General features: G+C 43.8%; 1 protein-coding gene across 2 annotated transcripts; it reads left to right on the top strand.

Annotated features, from left to right (window-relative positions):
- Positions 1-587: 587 nt before the first annotated feature.
- Positions 588-10,513, top strand: ca5a (carbonic anhydrase Va). Of its 2 annotated transcripts, none has more exons than XM_031564580.2 (7): positions 588-1,106; positions 3,626-3,823; positions 4,063-4,181; positions 5,467-5,562; positions 5,720-5,782; positions 6,190-6,348; positions 7,521-10,513. In XM_031564580.2, exons 1-7 carry the CDS (start codon positions 965-967, stop codon positions 7,671-7,673), a joined length of 930 nt encoding a protein of 309 aa, XP_031420440.1. In that variant the 5' UTR covers positions 588-964; the 3' UTR covers positions 7,674-10,513. The 2 variants fall into 2 exon arrangements, with proteins under 2 accessions (XP_031420440.1, XP_012688592.1); XM_012833138.3 differs by lacking the exon at positions 588-1,106 and adding an exon at positions 3,011-3,501.
- Positions 10,514-17,140: the final 6,627 nt, after the last annotated feature.

Here is a 17,140-nt window from a genome sequence, read left to right on the forward strand (position 1 = left end):
TCTGTCCTTAGGGCAAATTCTTGCCACACATGTGATGTCATATTGTAAGAGAAAAACAAACCCAGCTCAGAACCAAATGCTATGCTTTGGGCAAAGTCCACAGGCGTGTTTGTGTGTCAAGATGCTGACCTGTCATTGCTGAAAGCATGGAGAGTTCACTCATCTTTGACCAAATTGGCTCAGCGTTTATGGGAATATAGAACTGCGCATCCTTTCACAGCAGACCTGTCAGCACCACAGATGTTTAGCTACTTGTTCATGCGCATTCTTTTACACAAAAACTAAACATTTATTTTTAGCTAATGATATAGTAGTAGTAGGAGCAATAGCAGATAATGACAATTATAAAAAGTTTCCTTTTTTAAACAAAATATTTCTTGAACAATGCCTGAGTTAATCTCAAACGTGATGTAACAATGCTTCTCCTCCATGTGGATTTGACTTAATATGTAAATACTGTGTGAGTATGAGGACGTTCTTCGAACCGCCCCTCCTGGAGCGAATTTGATTGGCTAGTTCTGCAGACCCCCACCCTTTTCACCAACATCCATCGAGTCACAGAAGTGGCCTTCTCGAGTCACTCAGGACATTTAACCATCTCCAGCATTACTCTGAACACGATGGTCCGACCAGAACAATCCGTATGAAATTTAGGATTAAAAGTCATTAAATTGTAAAATCTAAACATTTGAATTACACTTGCAAATTATTCCCGTCAAGCGAAGGCACCGTTTACTACTTATATATTGTTAGCCACCTAGCTGCAGTTCGGAGAAGTGTTTCACAGAATGTGCTAGTTTTCAAAACATTGATGCGGATGACGGTAGTGTAAGCACATCGAGGAAACTGATTCAATAACTAGTCACCCACTCAGCAGAAGTGTCATCACAAGGGAGATATAGTCGAGAAGCCGAGAAGAGCTACTCTTGACTAGAGAAGAGCTGCAGCTCTGTCTGGAAACAGCATGGTCACTCTATCCGCAATTCTAACCCCGCTTGGTCGTCAGCTTCAGAGACAGCTCCGTAGAGAGCTGCGGGACCATCGATGGATTCCTGGTCGCAGATGTAGCCTAACGGTGTGCTCCAGCAAATATGTACTGTCCGCAAGTAAGTAGTTGAATCTGGTGCTTAGATAGCCTGTCTCTTTGCATATTGAAGATGAGCAGAGTTGTTTCACCACGTGAATTAATGGGCTATAGTGTGCTTGGTCAATCAGCGCTATATAGGTCATGGGGGGAGCTAGCCACCCCTCCATTTAGGTAGGATTACAGTATCACATCTCCTTTTTTCATGCTGTGCCAAACCTGATCTAATGTTGAGAAATGAACTCTTCGCCTTTGTGCGGAACATCGCTTCTTTTAACGTTAGCGTTATGGTGTTAGTCAAGGGGGTTCAACTGTTTTTCTTACACTGGTGTAGCACTACCCAAGTGGTGGTGCTAGGCTACTTGCTGTTGTTGTTGACGGCTTCCGGATGAGCTTGACCAAGATGATCACCTGGGAAAAGAACAAGCTCCCCAAGATGTTTATCACACGCTACATGGAAAGTTTTTGTGTTGATTCATTATTTAAATAATTTAAGTGAATGTTCCTCCAGGTGCAATTATGAGACAACACGTCCAACAACTTTAAAACATTATGTTAAAACCAGGCAAAAGTGTTTTATTGTCCTCCAAACAGGATTGGAGCCACACCTTGTTAAGTCACTTGTTTTTCTGCGATCTGTAATAACCCTAAACAGCTCAACACACTCGGTCTGCCTACGGAAACAATAGTAGATTTTGGAGGCAAGCTCATGCCTCTCTCGTAAGGGCATGACTTGTTAGATGGCAGTTAGATTCCTTTCACTGAGGAAAGCATAGGTTAACTAGGCTGGTGTTTGACTGTATTGCGAGTGTATGCGCCATTTTTTTTCAGCTGTTTGCCTACAGTCCTAATCCCCCTTGACAGGACAGACAAATTCAGGCAGATGTGCTGGTCATGTGATTGACGTCATTTACCTGTAAATGCTTCCTCTTGAGCTGTGTGTCAGGTTTGGAGGCTGTTCTAAAGGTGACAGTGTCCTGCCATCAGTACTGAATACGTCATTGACTGGTATCTTCATTAACCCCACCATAAAATCATTGTTTGTGAGGGACTATGTTGTTGTGTCTTATATCTAATTGAAATTCTTCTAAAGTAAATTTGTGATCCGGACTGTATCTTAACATATTAATATGGACAAGAAATGGCACAAATCACATTGCAAAGATATTTGGGAGAATTTGTTATTTTCCCTTGAAGAATGCCAAAAAGTCATGGGTACCTACCTATCCAGTTTGATATTATTAAATGGACAAAGTCAAGTTGTACAAAACCCATGGAATTTAGTTTACTGGTGGAATATAGTTTTACCCTACTATACTTGTTTAATCTGAAAGAAATGGTTGTTACCTATAAAATATGTAAAACTATTATTTTTGGTGAACATTAAGGAAATGTTATTATTAGCTAAAAACCTTTTACATCTTAAAAAAAAAGTTCAACATATCAACCCATTGTAGCTTTAATGGACAGCTTTAATTTTGGAGAGCCTAGTCTTGGTGTGTGCATGTTGTCTTGGAGTAAAACTGCACATCACCTATACTGTATGTGAGACCTCCAAAAGCCGGTCAGAGGTCATGTCCGTTGTAGTTACAGACTGAGGAAAGAGGCCCACAGTGCAGTCAAACATTTGAAGCTTTGTGAGAGTAATGGTAAAGTTGCTGACACTACACAGAATTACTTAACATGTTTGTCATGCTATCAACACAGATGATCACAAGCACAGACACACTAGTACTATGTACTAGTCAATTAACAGCCAGAGATTATAAAAGAGAAAATCCCAAACTTCACTGCAAGCCTAATCTTTGATGCTCTGTTATTATATTTAGCTCACACCCACGTACACATGAAGGAGCAAGACTTAAATAACTAGCTTATCTAAAAAAAAAAATCTCTTCCTTCGTCATAGAAGCAGTTTAATTTCATCTCCTTTTCCTGAAATAGTTCTCTAAACCAGTGTGGGTAGTAAGTAATTCCCACGTGATGCCGAGTCATTACTTTTGGACACTTTCCTTGCAGTATTGTATTTCGTGGCGGTAGGCGGTCCACTTGTAGCTTACAGACATGAACATTTTAAAGCAAAGAAAAAGTATTTCAGGGGATTATGGAATAAATCGAAAATCGTTTCTAAATCGTTTCTAAATGCGCCCTTCCAGAGTCCAGCTGTGAAGGAGGCAGCCCACATTCCAACTGTCAGTTTCTTGAGCGTAGCTCCTCTGAATGAAGTTTAAACTAGGAGGAAGTAAATCATTTTTTCCGACCTTAATTTTTTTTGACGAGAGTCAAGAAAGGACAGATTGTCCCTGAAGTAGCCTCGCGTTCGCGCTTCTCGGTGAAGTTAATTTGTTACGATATATATATATATTCTCTAAACATGTGTACATCTGCTTTGGAGGCAGCTGAGTGTATAATGAAAAGTGAGTTGTAGTGTTTAATTGTGGCTGTTTTGGAGAACTATATTTATTTTTTCTTTGTTATGAGTAGGCTGTTATGTCTTTGTACCGTCGATGGTTTAACCCGTGCCTTGTGTCTTCCCCAAAGTGCACCCGATGTGGCAGGGTCCGCTGGCTGTCCCGGGGGGAGATCGCCAGTCTCCCATAGATATAGCGGTGCGCAAGACGCAGTGGGACCGGCAGCTCAAGCCTCTGGAGATGCGCTACGACCCGCGGACCTGTCAGCAAATTTGGAACAACGGCTACTCCTTCATGGTCGAATACGACGACACGACTGACAGATCAAGTGAGGATACTAAACTGACCACTTCCTTATACAAGACTATGGTGTCAGATGTTTCAAAAAACAGAATGTGACCCATCTCTTATAAGGCCTTAACCCTTAAATGTTAAACTCTTTCGATTTTTAAAAAAATATATTGTAAATATAAAAGAAGTGAACTTTAATACTTGTAAAACGCTTTCTTGGCTCCTGACAGTGCAAATCTCAGGCTTAATCTGGTGTCTCTTAATTTCTGTTCCCAGCTGTTAAGGGAGGGCCATTGGAGGACCAGTATCGACTCTGCCAGTTCCATTTTCATTGGGGGGAGTCCAATGCATGGGGGTCTGAGCACTCCGTAGATCGACGGCTGTTTCCTGCAGAGGTATCGTGTCTGAGAGGATGTGATGAGGGTTGCTCTGAGACCCACTGTAGCTACTTATTGTCTTTACTCCTCGCATCGCCCTTTTATAATTACCAGACTTTCTGCAATCACTGATGGTGAATCTCAGTAGGTTTTCACTGGACCATTTGTTCAGGTTGCCACACATAAGAGTGGTTAAGGAGGGGAGGGGTCAGAAGTTTGAATGGAGCTAGGACTCGCACACTCTTAACTAGTGCTATCAGTGGCTGTGTTTGAGGGAGTGGATGTGTGTGAACATGTGTGTGTGTGTGTGTGTGTGAGAGAGAGAGAACAATTGGAAGTGTGTGTGTGGCATGAGAGGACAGCTGTGTGCCAGGGACAGTGGAAGTCTGACCTCTAGAGGTTTTGCTGGTTGGAAAGACCTCCATTTATAAATCTCCTGGAATGTACTGCGTGTGTCTGCCAGTGACGGTGCAGCACACTCTGCATCAACTCCTCTGTCACTGCCGCCTGATGACCTGGACATCTATTTTAAAAACACACTCCTTCATTAGTTATATAATGCCAGATGCCCTGTGTGTGTGTGTGTGTGTGTGTGTGTGTGTGTGTGTGTGTGTGTGTGTGTGTGTGTGTGTGTGTGTGTGTGTGTGTGCATGCCTGTTTCTCTCACAGATCAACTCAGGATTTCAGGGTGTGTGTGTGTGCGTGCGCTCACCTAGCCACCAGTGTCTTTTGTGTATGGGGCATGTTTTATGTTTCACCAAGACCTGCTCTTGTAAGTGATCTCTGTTTGTGTAAAGGGCTGAACTTGGTTGCCTGACAATGAGTCTTTCAAAAGCCTTTTCACAAGGGCTGGGCTCGGGGAGTAGAGGGTAGGAGGAAGAGAGGAGTTGGGCTGGGGTTTGAGCTCACCTCATAGTTATTGGAGTTCTTTGTAGACTGACTGTAGTTTACATAACCTAATCAGGCTTCAAGCTGACTGCAGAATCACTCGTGTGTGTGTGTGTGTGTGTGTGTGTGTGTGTGTGTGTGTGTGTGTGTGTGTGTGTGTGTGTGTGTGTGTGTGTGTGTGTGTGTGTGTGTGTGTGTGTGTGTGTGTGTGTGTGTGTGTGTGTGTGTGTGTTACAAACTATAAGTCTATCTCAGCTGCAGCTGTCCCTTGTCCCTTATTGCTTTGAGATTAACTGCCAGTCTGAGAATGAGTGTAGGGAACAGGAATATTGAACAATAAACATTGAAACTGAACATTGTTTAAAAATGTTATCAGTGTGTATTTGTGGTGGTGACCATTTATCTGTCTTTACAGCTGCACTTGGTCCACTGGAACTCTGACAAGTACAGTCTTTTTGAGGAGGCTGTGATGGAGGAGAATGGCCTCGGTGTCGTTGGAGTCTTTCTCAAGGTGAGCCCCCTCCCTTCTTGTCCTGCACCGTTCCACTGATCACTTCCTCTCTTTTCCACCTCATCTGTATCCTTTGTTTTCTTTCCCTTCTTCTCCCTTATGAAATTGTGTGTGTGTGTGTGTGTGAGTGAGTTAAATGCAGTATATTCCCTTTCAGTTAGGGAAGAGGCACGAAGGGCTGCAGAAACTGGTGGACGCTCTCCCTGCTGTGAGGCACAAGGTGAGTTCTGCATGAGTTGTAGTATGTTTGTGTGTGTGTGTGTGTGCGCGCGTGCATGTGTGTGAGTGGGAGAGAAAGAGTTATGAAAGAGCTTTTATTTGGATTGCTTATCACCATTCTAGATGTTAAAGATACCCCTTCACCTCACTGTGTAGTAAGTAAACATTCTTAAGGTAAGCTTCAAAGGAATCTATTGTTCCAACAGTACACTATAGTTGAGAAGAGAACACACTGTAATTGTGTGCATGTGCAACCGGTATGTGTGCGATCATTTAGTTTACATCTCAAAAACACATTTTAGGGTGCATTCACACTTTAATAGTCTACTCCAATGCACTTTTTTTTGCAAAACAGCATCATTGAGATTACTCTGTGCATATGTGTGTTTGTATGTGTTTCCTCTTCAGGACAGTGTTGTGGAATTTGGCCGCTTTGACCCCACTTGCCTGCTGCCAGAGAACACAGAAGACTACTGGACTTATTATGGATCACTGACCACACCCCCCCTAACAGAAACTGTCACCTGGATGGTCATGAAGCAGCCAATCGAAGTCAGCCATGACCAGGTAGACTGGCCTTATCCACTGAAATCAAACACAGACCTCTGGAGTCAATGTGTCATTTTGTAATTCACCTGTTCCCAAATATGTGTTGACAAAAATCTTGTTTCACCTGCTTAACTGACGATTACAAGATCCATTGTTACATGAGGTTGTGTGACTCAAAATGTAGAACTTAGGTCAGGGCTTAGGATCAAGGGTTATCCAAACACATTTAGCTGTTCATTGTTCATTCATTGATTCATTTATTTACAGGGTAGCTGTCATTCATATTCATCATTGTTTACACTTTTGAGCACCTCTATGTACTTCTGTAATCCTTTGGTACAATGAAATGAATATGAACTAGGTCCCACAGTCTTTCTGATGTCTTTCTACTGAGATCGGTAGAACAAGTGAGCTTCTACGTTTTAAAGCAGACGCAGACGCAGACAGACGTGACAGACACCCACCCACCCACACACACACAGGTTCTAGTTTCTGAGATGGTGGAGAGAGCCTGTGTTTGGTAGAGGTAGAAGGTAGAGCACAGTCACACCCACGTGACCTTGAACTCGGGTCTCTATGGTAACAATCACCATTTATATCAGAGACGTGTTCTTTCAAGGTGGTGCTGATCAGCTTTGTTGTGTCTGAGAGGACAAGAAAGGACAGGACAGGAAATAATACCATGCGCTGGTTAATTGCCATTAGTTGACCAAAATACAACCATTTTTGGCCATTCCGTTGATGTTAATTTGTGAAGTTACATATTGACGTTTTTTTTTGTGAATGGTTTTTTAATATTTTGATGTAGTGAGTTATTCGTTGCATGGTGTTGCAAGGACGTGGTGTGCTTCTGATGTGTTCCTGTTTGTCCTGTAACGCGACAGAGGGCTCTGTCAACAGGACAGAATGTTCCCCGGCACTATGGCAACCAGTAAGGGGGAGGGAGCAGTGGATGGGTCAGAAACTAGACTCCAGGCTGAGAGCTGTCCAGCAACGTTTTTTCCACTCTTAATGACCACTCACTCTCTCTTTCTCCCCCTCTCTCTCCTTCCCCTGTCTCCTTCTCTTCTCTCCTCCCACCTCTCTCTCTCTCTCTCTCTCTCTCTGTCTCACTCTCTGTCTCACTCTCTCCTTCTCCTTTCCCTGTGTGTTTGTATGTGTCTACCCACCTCTCCCTCTCTCTCTTTCAGTTGGCTGTGTTCCGTAGTCTTCTGTTTACATCAGCAGAGGAGGAGGTCCAGAGGAGTATGGTGAATAACTTCCGGGTGCAGCAGCCTGTGGGCGGACGGTCGGTCCGCTCCTCCTTCGACCCCTTTCAGCATGGGGAGCCCTCCGCCCTCTGAAGCCCCACCCATGGGCACGTGGGCCAATCCCATGATGACTTTGCTTGAGAGATGTCCCCTCTGACCAATCACCTGTTAACATATCTGGAAGACAAACCATGGCTTCAATGGCTCTTACTGGGGTCGTGACCAGGAATCTAACCGCAAGAAAATTGGGGAAATATGATTTTTGCTTTTAAATGTTTTTAACAGTTCTTAATGGTAAATAGTATTGGTAATAGGATTGTATTGGGAATAGGATTGGCATTTACTAAAAATTACCTTCTTTCAGCAGTAGCCTCAGTCATGTGAGTTATGAGGACTTATGAGGACTTACAGAAACTCATTCCTTTCATACTTATCTCTGTGTGTGTGTGTGTTGGTACACTGGGAAGAGGGCAGCTATTAACTTGTAGCAGAAGTTCAGCGCCCTCTAGTGTGCTGGATTGAACACACACAGTCACCCTGAGTTGTTTCAAACAAATCAAACAGCTCTTAAGGACATTTTTTTGTTTTGTTTTAACACTTAGAACATTGTTGGCAGCTGTCTGTTCTCTTCAGGCCTTTCTGATTATGTGCATTAGTTACAGATGTCCATATTCCTGCCCTTAACATTCAGGCACACTCACATACACAACACATGTTCATTTTTATGCTGAAGCTGCTGTGGGCACTAGTGTGATCAGTGAGGCAAACATGCATACACACACACACACTCTCTGTCTCTCTCTCACACACTCATTCACACACACACTATTAGCACACCATCAACAGTGCTCGGTTCAACATGTGATGCCTGCAGCAAAGTCCCCTTAGTGCCTTTCACAACTCAACTGGCTGTCTGTGCAGCTCTCTCATGTGTCAATACTGAAGTGTGTGTGTGTGTGTGTGTGTGTGTGTGTGTGTGAGTGATCAGTTGTAGATCAGATTTAAGAGGTTGTAGAGTGCAGCAGTTATTGATCCGGATGCAGCAGAGGCTTGGCTGGATTTGTGCATTTGAGAATCTGACCTGCTTATGTGTGCAGTCAGTGCCAGTCTCATGGTGGTGATGAGAGTGAGGTTGTACATCGTGTGTGAGGTTCGTTTGTATGTGTGTGTCTGACTGGGTTTTGTAATCTCTCCTGCGGTTTCTTTGAGGTTAATGTCGGGGTGAAGTGTGTGTGTTTGGAGTGTGTGTATGGAGTGTGTGCGTGCAGTAGGGATTTCTTCAGCTGTTTCTGGAATGTTGCGTGCAGAGAGAGTCCTCATTCTGACTCTCTCTCTCCAGCCAAGCGAAGGCTTTTTATCCATTGGAGCAGGAAAGCAACGCCCATCTGGTGTGTCTGCTGTAATTACAACTCATGACCAGCAGGGGCAGTGTTACTCCATGCATTCAGTAACACTACCCCATCTGAGAGAGCATGGATGAGGGTGAATGTATTTAGAAGACGAGGTGTTTGTGGTTGAAAGATGAGTTTATGGTTTAGGTTTTCAGTTTAGAGTTAAAGGTGTACATTTACCGCATATGGGACTGAGAGGACTAGTGTAAAGGGACTCACAAGGGACCAGTTGGATGGAATATTTTTCCCAACTCCCTGCATTCCTGACCAGGTTTATTTTTCCATTTTTTTCTGTGTAACGTTCACTGGGAAAGGGCTTTGAAAGTGGAGAGGGTTCTCTCCTTTGGTTTGTTTCTTGTTGGATTTCCAGATTTCTGTTCAGCCACATGGATGAGGAACGGACAACCATCACCATCAGCGGACACACACACACACACACACACGTTCATACGTTTATACACACATACATTCACTCACACACTCAGCTTCACGGGGGGAGCTGTCTGATGCTAACCTGAGCTGAAGGCTGGAGCTCTCTGTGCAAACAGCTGTTTAAAGGAAGAGGGGGCTGTTTCAACCCACCTGCATATCGCTCTCTCCCACACACACAAACACACACACACACACACAGTGTAAAGGGCCCCTCACACCAGGAGGTCCGGAACAAGGCTTGGTTGGGGTTTGTGTGTGTGTGTGTGTTTCGGTTAGGGGGACGAGCATGTATTGGGTTATGGGATTTGCATAATGTAAGAAGACACTGAGATTGATACGGTCTTTAGTGTTTTGTTAGTGGTGGAAAACTGAAGAAATCAAAATCCCATTGATTCAGAGGTGGTGTGACTTTGCTGTTTCAGGAAGTAGGCTGTGAGGCCTTTTAGTGGAAAAATGCAATTCTATTTAAAGTTTAAATCTTACGTTTCTTTTTTCTTTTTAAATGACTATTAACAACTTCCCTGGTACTGTTTTTTCAGATGTTATGCAGTTTCACACTCAGAAGGAGTTCTTTATATTGTACGGTATACTACAGCTGCCTTAATTACACTGCAGAAATCATGCAAAATGCAAAATGTACGCACAAGTTTATTTAGAGTGGTTTCTCATGCAGCCTATCTATGCTGTTTTTGTCATTGGGTTGGGTGTTTTCTGTAGGCTAGAGGAGTGTGCTCTGTGTAGAGTGTAGGATGAGTTAACGGGGTGTGTGTGTGTGTGTGTGTGTGTGTGTATATGTATATGTGTTTTACTGATGAAGCACATATGGTTTCCTTTGGATCCCTGGAAGACGGCCTCTTCCCAGCATGCACTATTGTGCCAGCTGTTAGTCTAATGTCTCCCGCTGGTGCAGACGGAACCCTGAGAACAGAACCCTTTTCCACAAGGCCATTCAGAACAGAACTGAGTTCAGATGTGTAGAAAAAGCAAACTCCCAATGTACAAGGCCATTCTGTTAAAATGTCTAAAATGGTGCATCATCTATGAGAGTATGACAAATGTTTTATGATTTTATGACTAAAAAGTGTATAATAAAGATTATTAACCTATGAACACACTGAGCTTATTGATGTCATCAAAAATATAGTTCTCCTCTTAGTTGTGTTTTTCAGTAATGTGTGTGTGTGTGTGTGTGTGTGTGTGTGTGTGTGTGTGTGTGTGTGTGTGTGTGTGTGTGTGTGTGTGTGTGTGTGTGTGTGTGTGTGTGTGTGTGTGTGTGTGTGTGTGTGTGTGTGTGTGTGTGTGTGTGTGTGTGTGTGTGTGTGTGTGTGTGTTGTGGTTTTGCATACAGTAATTCAGCAGACTCCTCTGCATGTAAAAAAAAAAACACCTGTGTGAAGTGCATACCAATTTGCCTGCAGTTAAACGAATAGCTCATATCCAAGCATGCTTCCAATTATTTGCATTGCAAGGAATTGAAGTGATAAAGTAACAATCAACTCATTATTGTTAATGAAATGCGTGGATACTGCTTGGCGTCACTGATTCCCCACATTAATGTCACCAGATTGCCCACAGTGTGTTTGATACACAGTGGTGTTGGGTTGTTAGTGGAGAAGTGACTGGTGACTAAGATTGTGATCATCAAAGAGGTATGTTCCACTGGTCAACACACCAGGAGAATGTATTCGAGATTGCAACTTACTCTGAAATCTGGTCCTGATGTGACAGAAAAAAGGATGAATGTCCTTTTGAGCTCCCAGAAACATTTCATGCCATAACATTTCGACCTTCAGGTCTTCATCAGGCAAATAGGTTTGTGGAAATGTATCCTTTTTTCTAGTTTGTGGACAGCACCTGGCCCCAACTTTGGTTGGATGTGCACATTCCTTCTGTGTTTTCCCCCTGGGGTGTAACAAACCTGGGGGGTATTCCAAGTACATGGTTGTTGTGACCAACCTGGGTAAGTTAACTCTGCGTAAGTGGTAAACATCCTAATAGAAGGCTTCTATGGTTTCATTCTCCTAGCAAAACAAAACCATTGGACGCTTCTTTGAGGAGGTTTACCACTTAATCTGAGTTAACTTACATAGGTTCCTGCTCCAGGGTCAGTTGGTGAGTGGGGAAGAGCTACAGGACCACACAAATAAACAAACAAAAACATAAACATGAATTCTAAATGACAGCTGGGGGGTATTCGTCGTAGCTCGCTAAGCGGTTTAGCGAGCTAATTTTCAGGCTAAGATAAAAAAACGCCCCTCTTTTTGGTTCGTGGAAGTAACTTTTGATAAATCACCATAGTTACATATCGATTAGCACTAACCTGCTCCAGGGCAGGCTAACTTAAGTGTAGCTGGATAAGCTTGCCACACCCCCAGAAAAAGGAGGGATCCCATTGACCAAGGACTGATATTAGATAGGTAATAAGATTAGCGGAGGGAGAGAGTTCTTTGCAATCGCCAAGATCAATTATTCTTGTATGAGCGCTACCGATTCAGCCGACAAGGAATCATTAATTTACAAGACCTTCTCGATAGAGAGAAATACAGACAATTTATTTTCACTGCTTCAATTTATTGCATTTGTTATTAATACATTTAGTCATTTAACAGACGCTTTTATTCAAAGCGACTTACAAGAAAATGTAGAATTTTATCGAGGAAGGAGGTGAGGGGATTTGAACTAGCAACCTTGTAGTTTCGAACCGGTAGAGAGAACCTCTGTACTAGTTGACACTTGCCGTCAGTTATTCATACATAGATATCACCCTATAAACATCCCAACACACCTTGCTCTCACAGTGGTGGCGGTGTTGAATTTGGCCATGATTATGGTCTTGTATTCTTCATAAGCGTTCATGTTCATCTCCTGCTGGCCAGCTGAGAAAAAAAGAGCAATTTTCTTTGAGTTTAGAACCATTATACCGCTAGAAAATCATTGTTTTGGTGATCGACCTTTCCTGCCTTTTGAAGTAGGACGTGCACGCGCAAATGCGCCGGTAAGTTTAGCCTGGTTGAAATTAACCACATGATTTGGATGCGGATCAGCCGTTAACGAACCGATATTTGCTGTTCTCAATCAGCTCGCTAATCTTAACGGGCTAAAAGGCCAATTGATTAACTTAGCTTCAATCCTACGACGAACGTACCCCTGGAGTCGACACTGGAACCACAGGTTCAGGCTGGTGTGGTCTCACGTCACGTGTAGTCAGTTCAATTCCAGATTATTATGAATAGAAGCTAGGAGAAAGATTTGTGTGTGAGTGTCTGTGTATTTGTGTCTTCTGTCTCTGTGTGTGCACATATGCTAACCGCCCAGTCTGTGTGTGTACAACCGAAAATACAACAGAAATGTAGCATTTTACATAATTTAGGTACACATGAAGAACAGAGGCTGAGGGAAACTGCCTTTGGAGGTGAACCAGTTTATCACAAAAAATGCGTCTGGAAAGGAGAAATGATACTCCAAGAATTCAGGAGATACCAAAGAACAAAAGAAACAATTTGAAAACACAGCACCTACTTCCTGTTGTGTTGGATGAAATGTGTTTTTCCTGATGTCCAGTGAGTTTGGTGAGTATTTTCAGGTGTGTGTGTGTGTAGAGTTTATATTAGGTGTGTGTTCAGTGAAGGAGACTGTGATCAGGGGAACTCAATACAAAATCCAAAGGGGGGAGCAACACTCAGGTTGCGGTCACTGTTGCGGAACACACACACACACACACACACACACACAAGAACACAGACACATACTGTACACAGATTCTGACAGCAACTGTGGTAACACATGTATTCTCATATATAGACACACCCAGATGCGGAGCAACATGGGACTACAGTTCCCTTGTCCTCCTCTGGTTTATTTTCTCTATGGCTTCAAACAGCATCTCAGGCCCTAAACACAATCATGGGAAACCAGAGCATCGCACTGATCCCTGTCTCCCCTCAAAACCTCAACCATAAAAACACTGCAACAAACACACAAGTGCACTCACTCACACACACTCACACTCACACACACACACACATTCAGTCATTCACTGACTCAGCCAACAACAACAAACACACAGTCAAAATGCGTTTGAAGCAGCCTGAGACAAAACTAAACCAGGTTTCCAAAACATCTGAACTGCCCACGCCCTGGCCCCATTTTCTCCTGCATCCCCGAAGCGGAGGGGTGTGTTAGAGGGGCCTGTTACACACACACACACACACACACACACACACACACACACACACACACACACATGCACACAGAAGCTCCGATCTCTAATGAACAATGGAGAATAAACCTGGTCCAAGATGGGCAGGTCCCTCTGAGAAAATACACTTTGATCATTTTAAGTCAGTGCTGGAAACACACCACCCTCCATGACCTAGATCACCCTATCTGAAGGTCCCCTTTAGTGAGTGATACAGTGCTTTCATATGTTAAACTATTAGCTTTAATTAAAAAACAATCGGGAAGTGACTATTGACATAAGGAATTGAATGAGAGAGAGAGAGAGAAGGGGTGATAGAGAGAGATGGGGATTGAAGAAGAGAAAGAGAGAGTATGATTCTATTAAAGTACTTTTGACAAAGTACTGCAGACGCTTGATTATTATTAATGACTAGAAATGTAGAAATATCTTGATTCGTCTAAACAAGGCACATTACATCTAAAAATCTATTTGAGGCCCAAGAGTCCTAAATCCAGTCCAGCTAACCTCTCAGCGTAATCATACAGCGCTGATGTCTAACCACAAATCACCAATGTTCACCAATGTACCACAAACAAACAGTCCCAGGTAGGAGAGGCGAGGAACATCCTTAGAGGAACAGAGAGTTACTGGAGAGGAGAGCGGGACTGAATGAGAGTGGCCATCTTGCACTGCACACCAAACACTGTACCCCCCAGGAATGAGGAAGACATGTTCACACAAGCTGCCAAACGCCAGGCTGTCTCTCATACTTTCTGTTTTCTCTTGCTCCTCGTCTGTCGTCCCTCGCCCTGACTGCTTGCTGGGTTTGCTCCACCCACACCAGTGAGTCTGATAATGTGTCTTGGACAAGGCCGTTGGATTCTTTCCTGCTGTTCCCACTGGCTGCTTGTTGAAGTAGTCATAGTAGATAGAGGTTGTTGTTAGTGTCTTCTCCTGCAGACTCTAGGGTTGTGAAATGTTTTACAAGTAAACTTTTTGACCTGTGAAACTGTATCACTTGCAGTTGTCTGAGCAGCAACACACACACACACACACCCACACACACACACACACGCACAAACACACACACACACACACACACACACACACACACACACACACACACACACAGGGACCTGAACTCAAGAATTCTCAACAAGAAGTCTGCGCCACTATCCTGTAAGTATTGCAAATTGCACACACATTTAACTACACTAAAGTTACAACCAAGTAGACACTGAACACATACAAAATACATGCTGAAAATAAAATCCATACACACCAAACACACACACACACACTGGGCACGCATGCAATACTCTTCAAACACACAGTGTATACAAACACTGACGGTGGCTTTGGGATGAAAGTTGTGGCCAGGCCTCAGCTCTGTTTCCTCCCTGCTGCTATGCTGCTCTTGAAGTTAAATTTAGAGCAGAAGAAAAGCCTCTTCTAGCTCCCTCCCCATCCCCAAAAATCATAAACAGGAAGCTTGTGGTTTGGGGACATTGTCAGAACCTCCATCCAGATGCATCCCCCCACCTCCCCAAAGAGAGGGGTCAGATCACTGTTGTTCCTGTTTTACGACTACAGAGTAGGGGCTCAGAGGGTTGATAAAGCAGAATGATCTAATATGGCACCTCCTGATGTGACACCTCCTGACCACTGAGATGTTCTCATCCTGGTCCTCCTGACACTATGTTCTCTTAGCATCAGAGGGGAACTGTGCTATCATGCTGATTTGTTCTATCTATCCATTCATCCATCCATTCATCCCTCCTAATGCTAAGTTCTCTTGGCATCATAGGGGAACAGTTGCTGATTTGTTCTATCTATCTATCCATCCATCCATCCCTCCTGACGCTAAGTTCTTTGTTGTTCTGATGCTGACCTATGTCCTCTCTCCTAACACATCCTCCTGGTGTTTTCCTCTTGTTCCACTTGACATGCCTTCTAGCGTCGGTTCTTAATGAACTCCGGCTGACTTTGAATTTGTACACAGTGACCCTTTTGTAGAACTTAGCTGTTTAGAGTTTCCCCTCTATAGATCATACAAGTTTTTCACTTTTTGAACACGTTCCATACACATAACCTAGCATACACATTTCACAGCCTGCATTATCAGGCCCACCATGCTACATGCTGCTCACCACAGGTTCTCCCTCCAACAAGGCAGTCAGCGCCTACCCCAATAAACAAGCAGCTTTTCCATTAAAACTCTCAGGTGGACGTCTTGAGCCTTGCCTCAAGCCTGTAGGGGATTTGTGTGTGTGTGTGTGTGTGTGTGTGTGTGTGTGTGTGTGTGTGTGTGTGTGTGTGTGTGTGTGTGTGTGTGTGTGTGTGTGTGTGTGTGTGTGTGTGTGTGTGTGTGTGTGTGTGTGTGTGCATGCCTGTTTCTCTCACAGATCAACTCAGGATTTCAGGGTTTGCCCACACCCTAGACACACACACACACACACACACACACCATTGTAAGAGGGGAATGCAGGCCATACAGAGCTCCTCTGTAGAAGGGCATACACACACACATAGCATCACACAACTGGCACACAGACATGAACAACAAACACCACGGTGAGAGGGGAATGTAGGCCATACTGAACCCTACTGCAGCTGGACAGTCACACAAACACACATAAACAAGAGCATCTTTATCACTCCTAGTGTAGCCATATCACAATCATAAACACACACACGCACGCACGCACGCACGCGCGCGGGCGACAGTGGTACAGCGGTACAGCAGGTAGAGAAGTCGTTTAGTAATCAGAAGGTTGCCAGTTTGATTCCCTGTTGAAACGTCCTTGAGCAAGACACTGAACCCCTAATTCCATCAGTGTAAATGTAAAATGTGTATACATCCTCATAAGTTGCTTTGGATAAAAGTGTCTGCTAAATGACTAAATGTAAATACACACACACAAAGATTCAGTCCTTTGCTTGTCACAAACAGCAAACCAGAGCATAGAGTAGTGATATTACTTCCACTAATTAAATGAGTGGCACACTGACAACCCAGCTCTGGGGACACCATCAGAGATCAGCGAAGACCAATGAGGCCACAGCCGCCAACTGGATGAACTGCTTCACTTGTAGGAGCAGCCAGCCACCTGCTGTTTGGGCCAGTAGGGTGAAATGGCTTCAGTCACCCCCCAGCCACCTCCTCCCGAGCCCAAGTTGGACACAGATAACAGGACAAACACGACACGACTGTTGTGTTTCATTTGCAGCCAATAAGTTTAGGAGCTTCAGGGTAAAATTGGTTTCCCCCTCTTTCCACCTGGAAACAGGAAATGAAGGATGCTGTTTAGGGGGGGGCAGTCATCCGTGGTCCCAGACAGAATGAGACTACAGGATCAGACTGTCTGGACAAGGAGACACACACACCTTTTCCCCCATCTGACTGAAGACACACAACAGACAGACTCTAGACATACTCCTCTCTGTCGTTCTCTCTACCTATCTTTCTCTCTATCTCTCTCCTTCTCTCTCTCTCTCTCTCACACACAGCTGGCACACACACGTTTTAACATTCTTTCTGTCATTCTGAAGACACA

This window comes from Clupea harengus, chromosome 3 (genome assembly GCF_900700415.2).
Source record: "Clupea harengus chromosome 3, Ch_v2.0.2, whole genome shotgun sequence".
NCBI classification, from domain to species: domain Eukaryota; kingdom Metazoa; phylum Chordata; class Actinopteri; order Clupeiformes; family Clupeidae; genus Clupea; species Clupea harengus.

Bases quoted from the DNA above. Each gene is read 5' to 3' on its own strand.
- ca5a (XM_031564580.2), top strand. From the start codon at position 965: ATGGTCACTCTATCCGCAATTCTAACCCCGCTTGGTCGTCAGCTTCAG. The intron at 5,783-6,189 runs GTGAGTTCTGCA...TTTCCTCTTCAG, and splicing joins TCCCTGCTGTGAGGCACAAG to GACAGTGTTGTGGAATTTGG. The intron at 6,349-7,520 runs GTAGACTGGCCT...TCTCTCTTTCAG, and splicing joins TCGAAGTCAGCCATGACCAG to TTGGCTGTGTTCCGTAGTCT.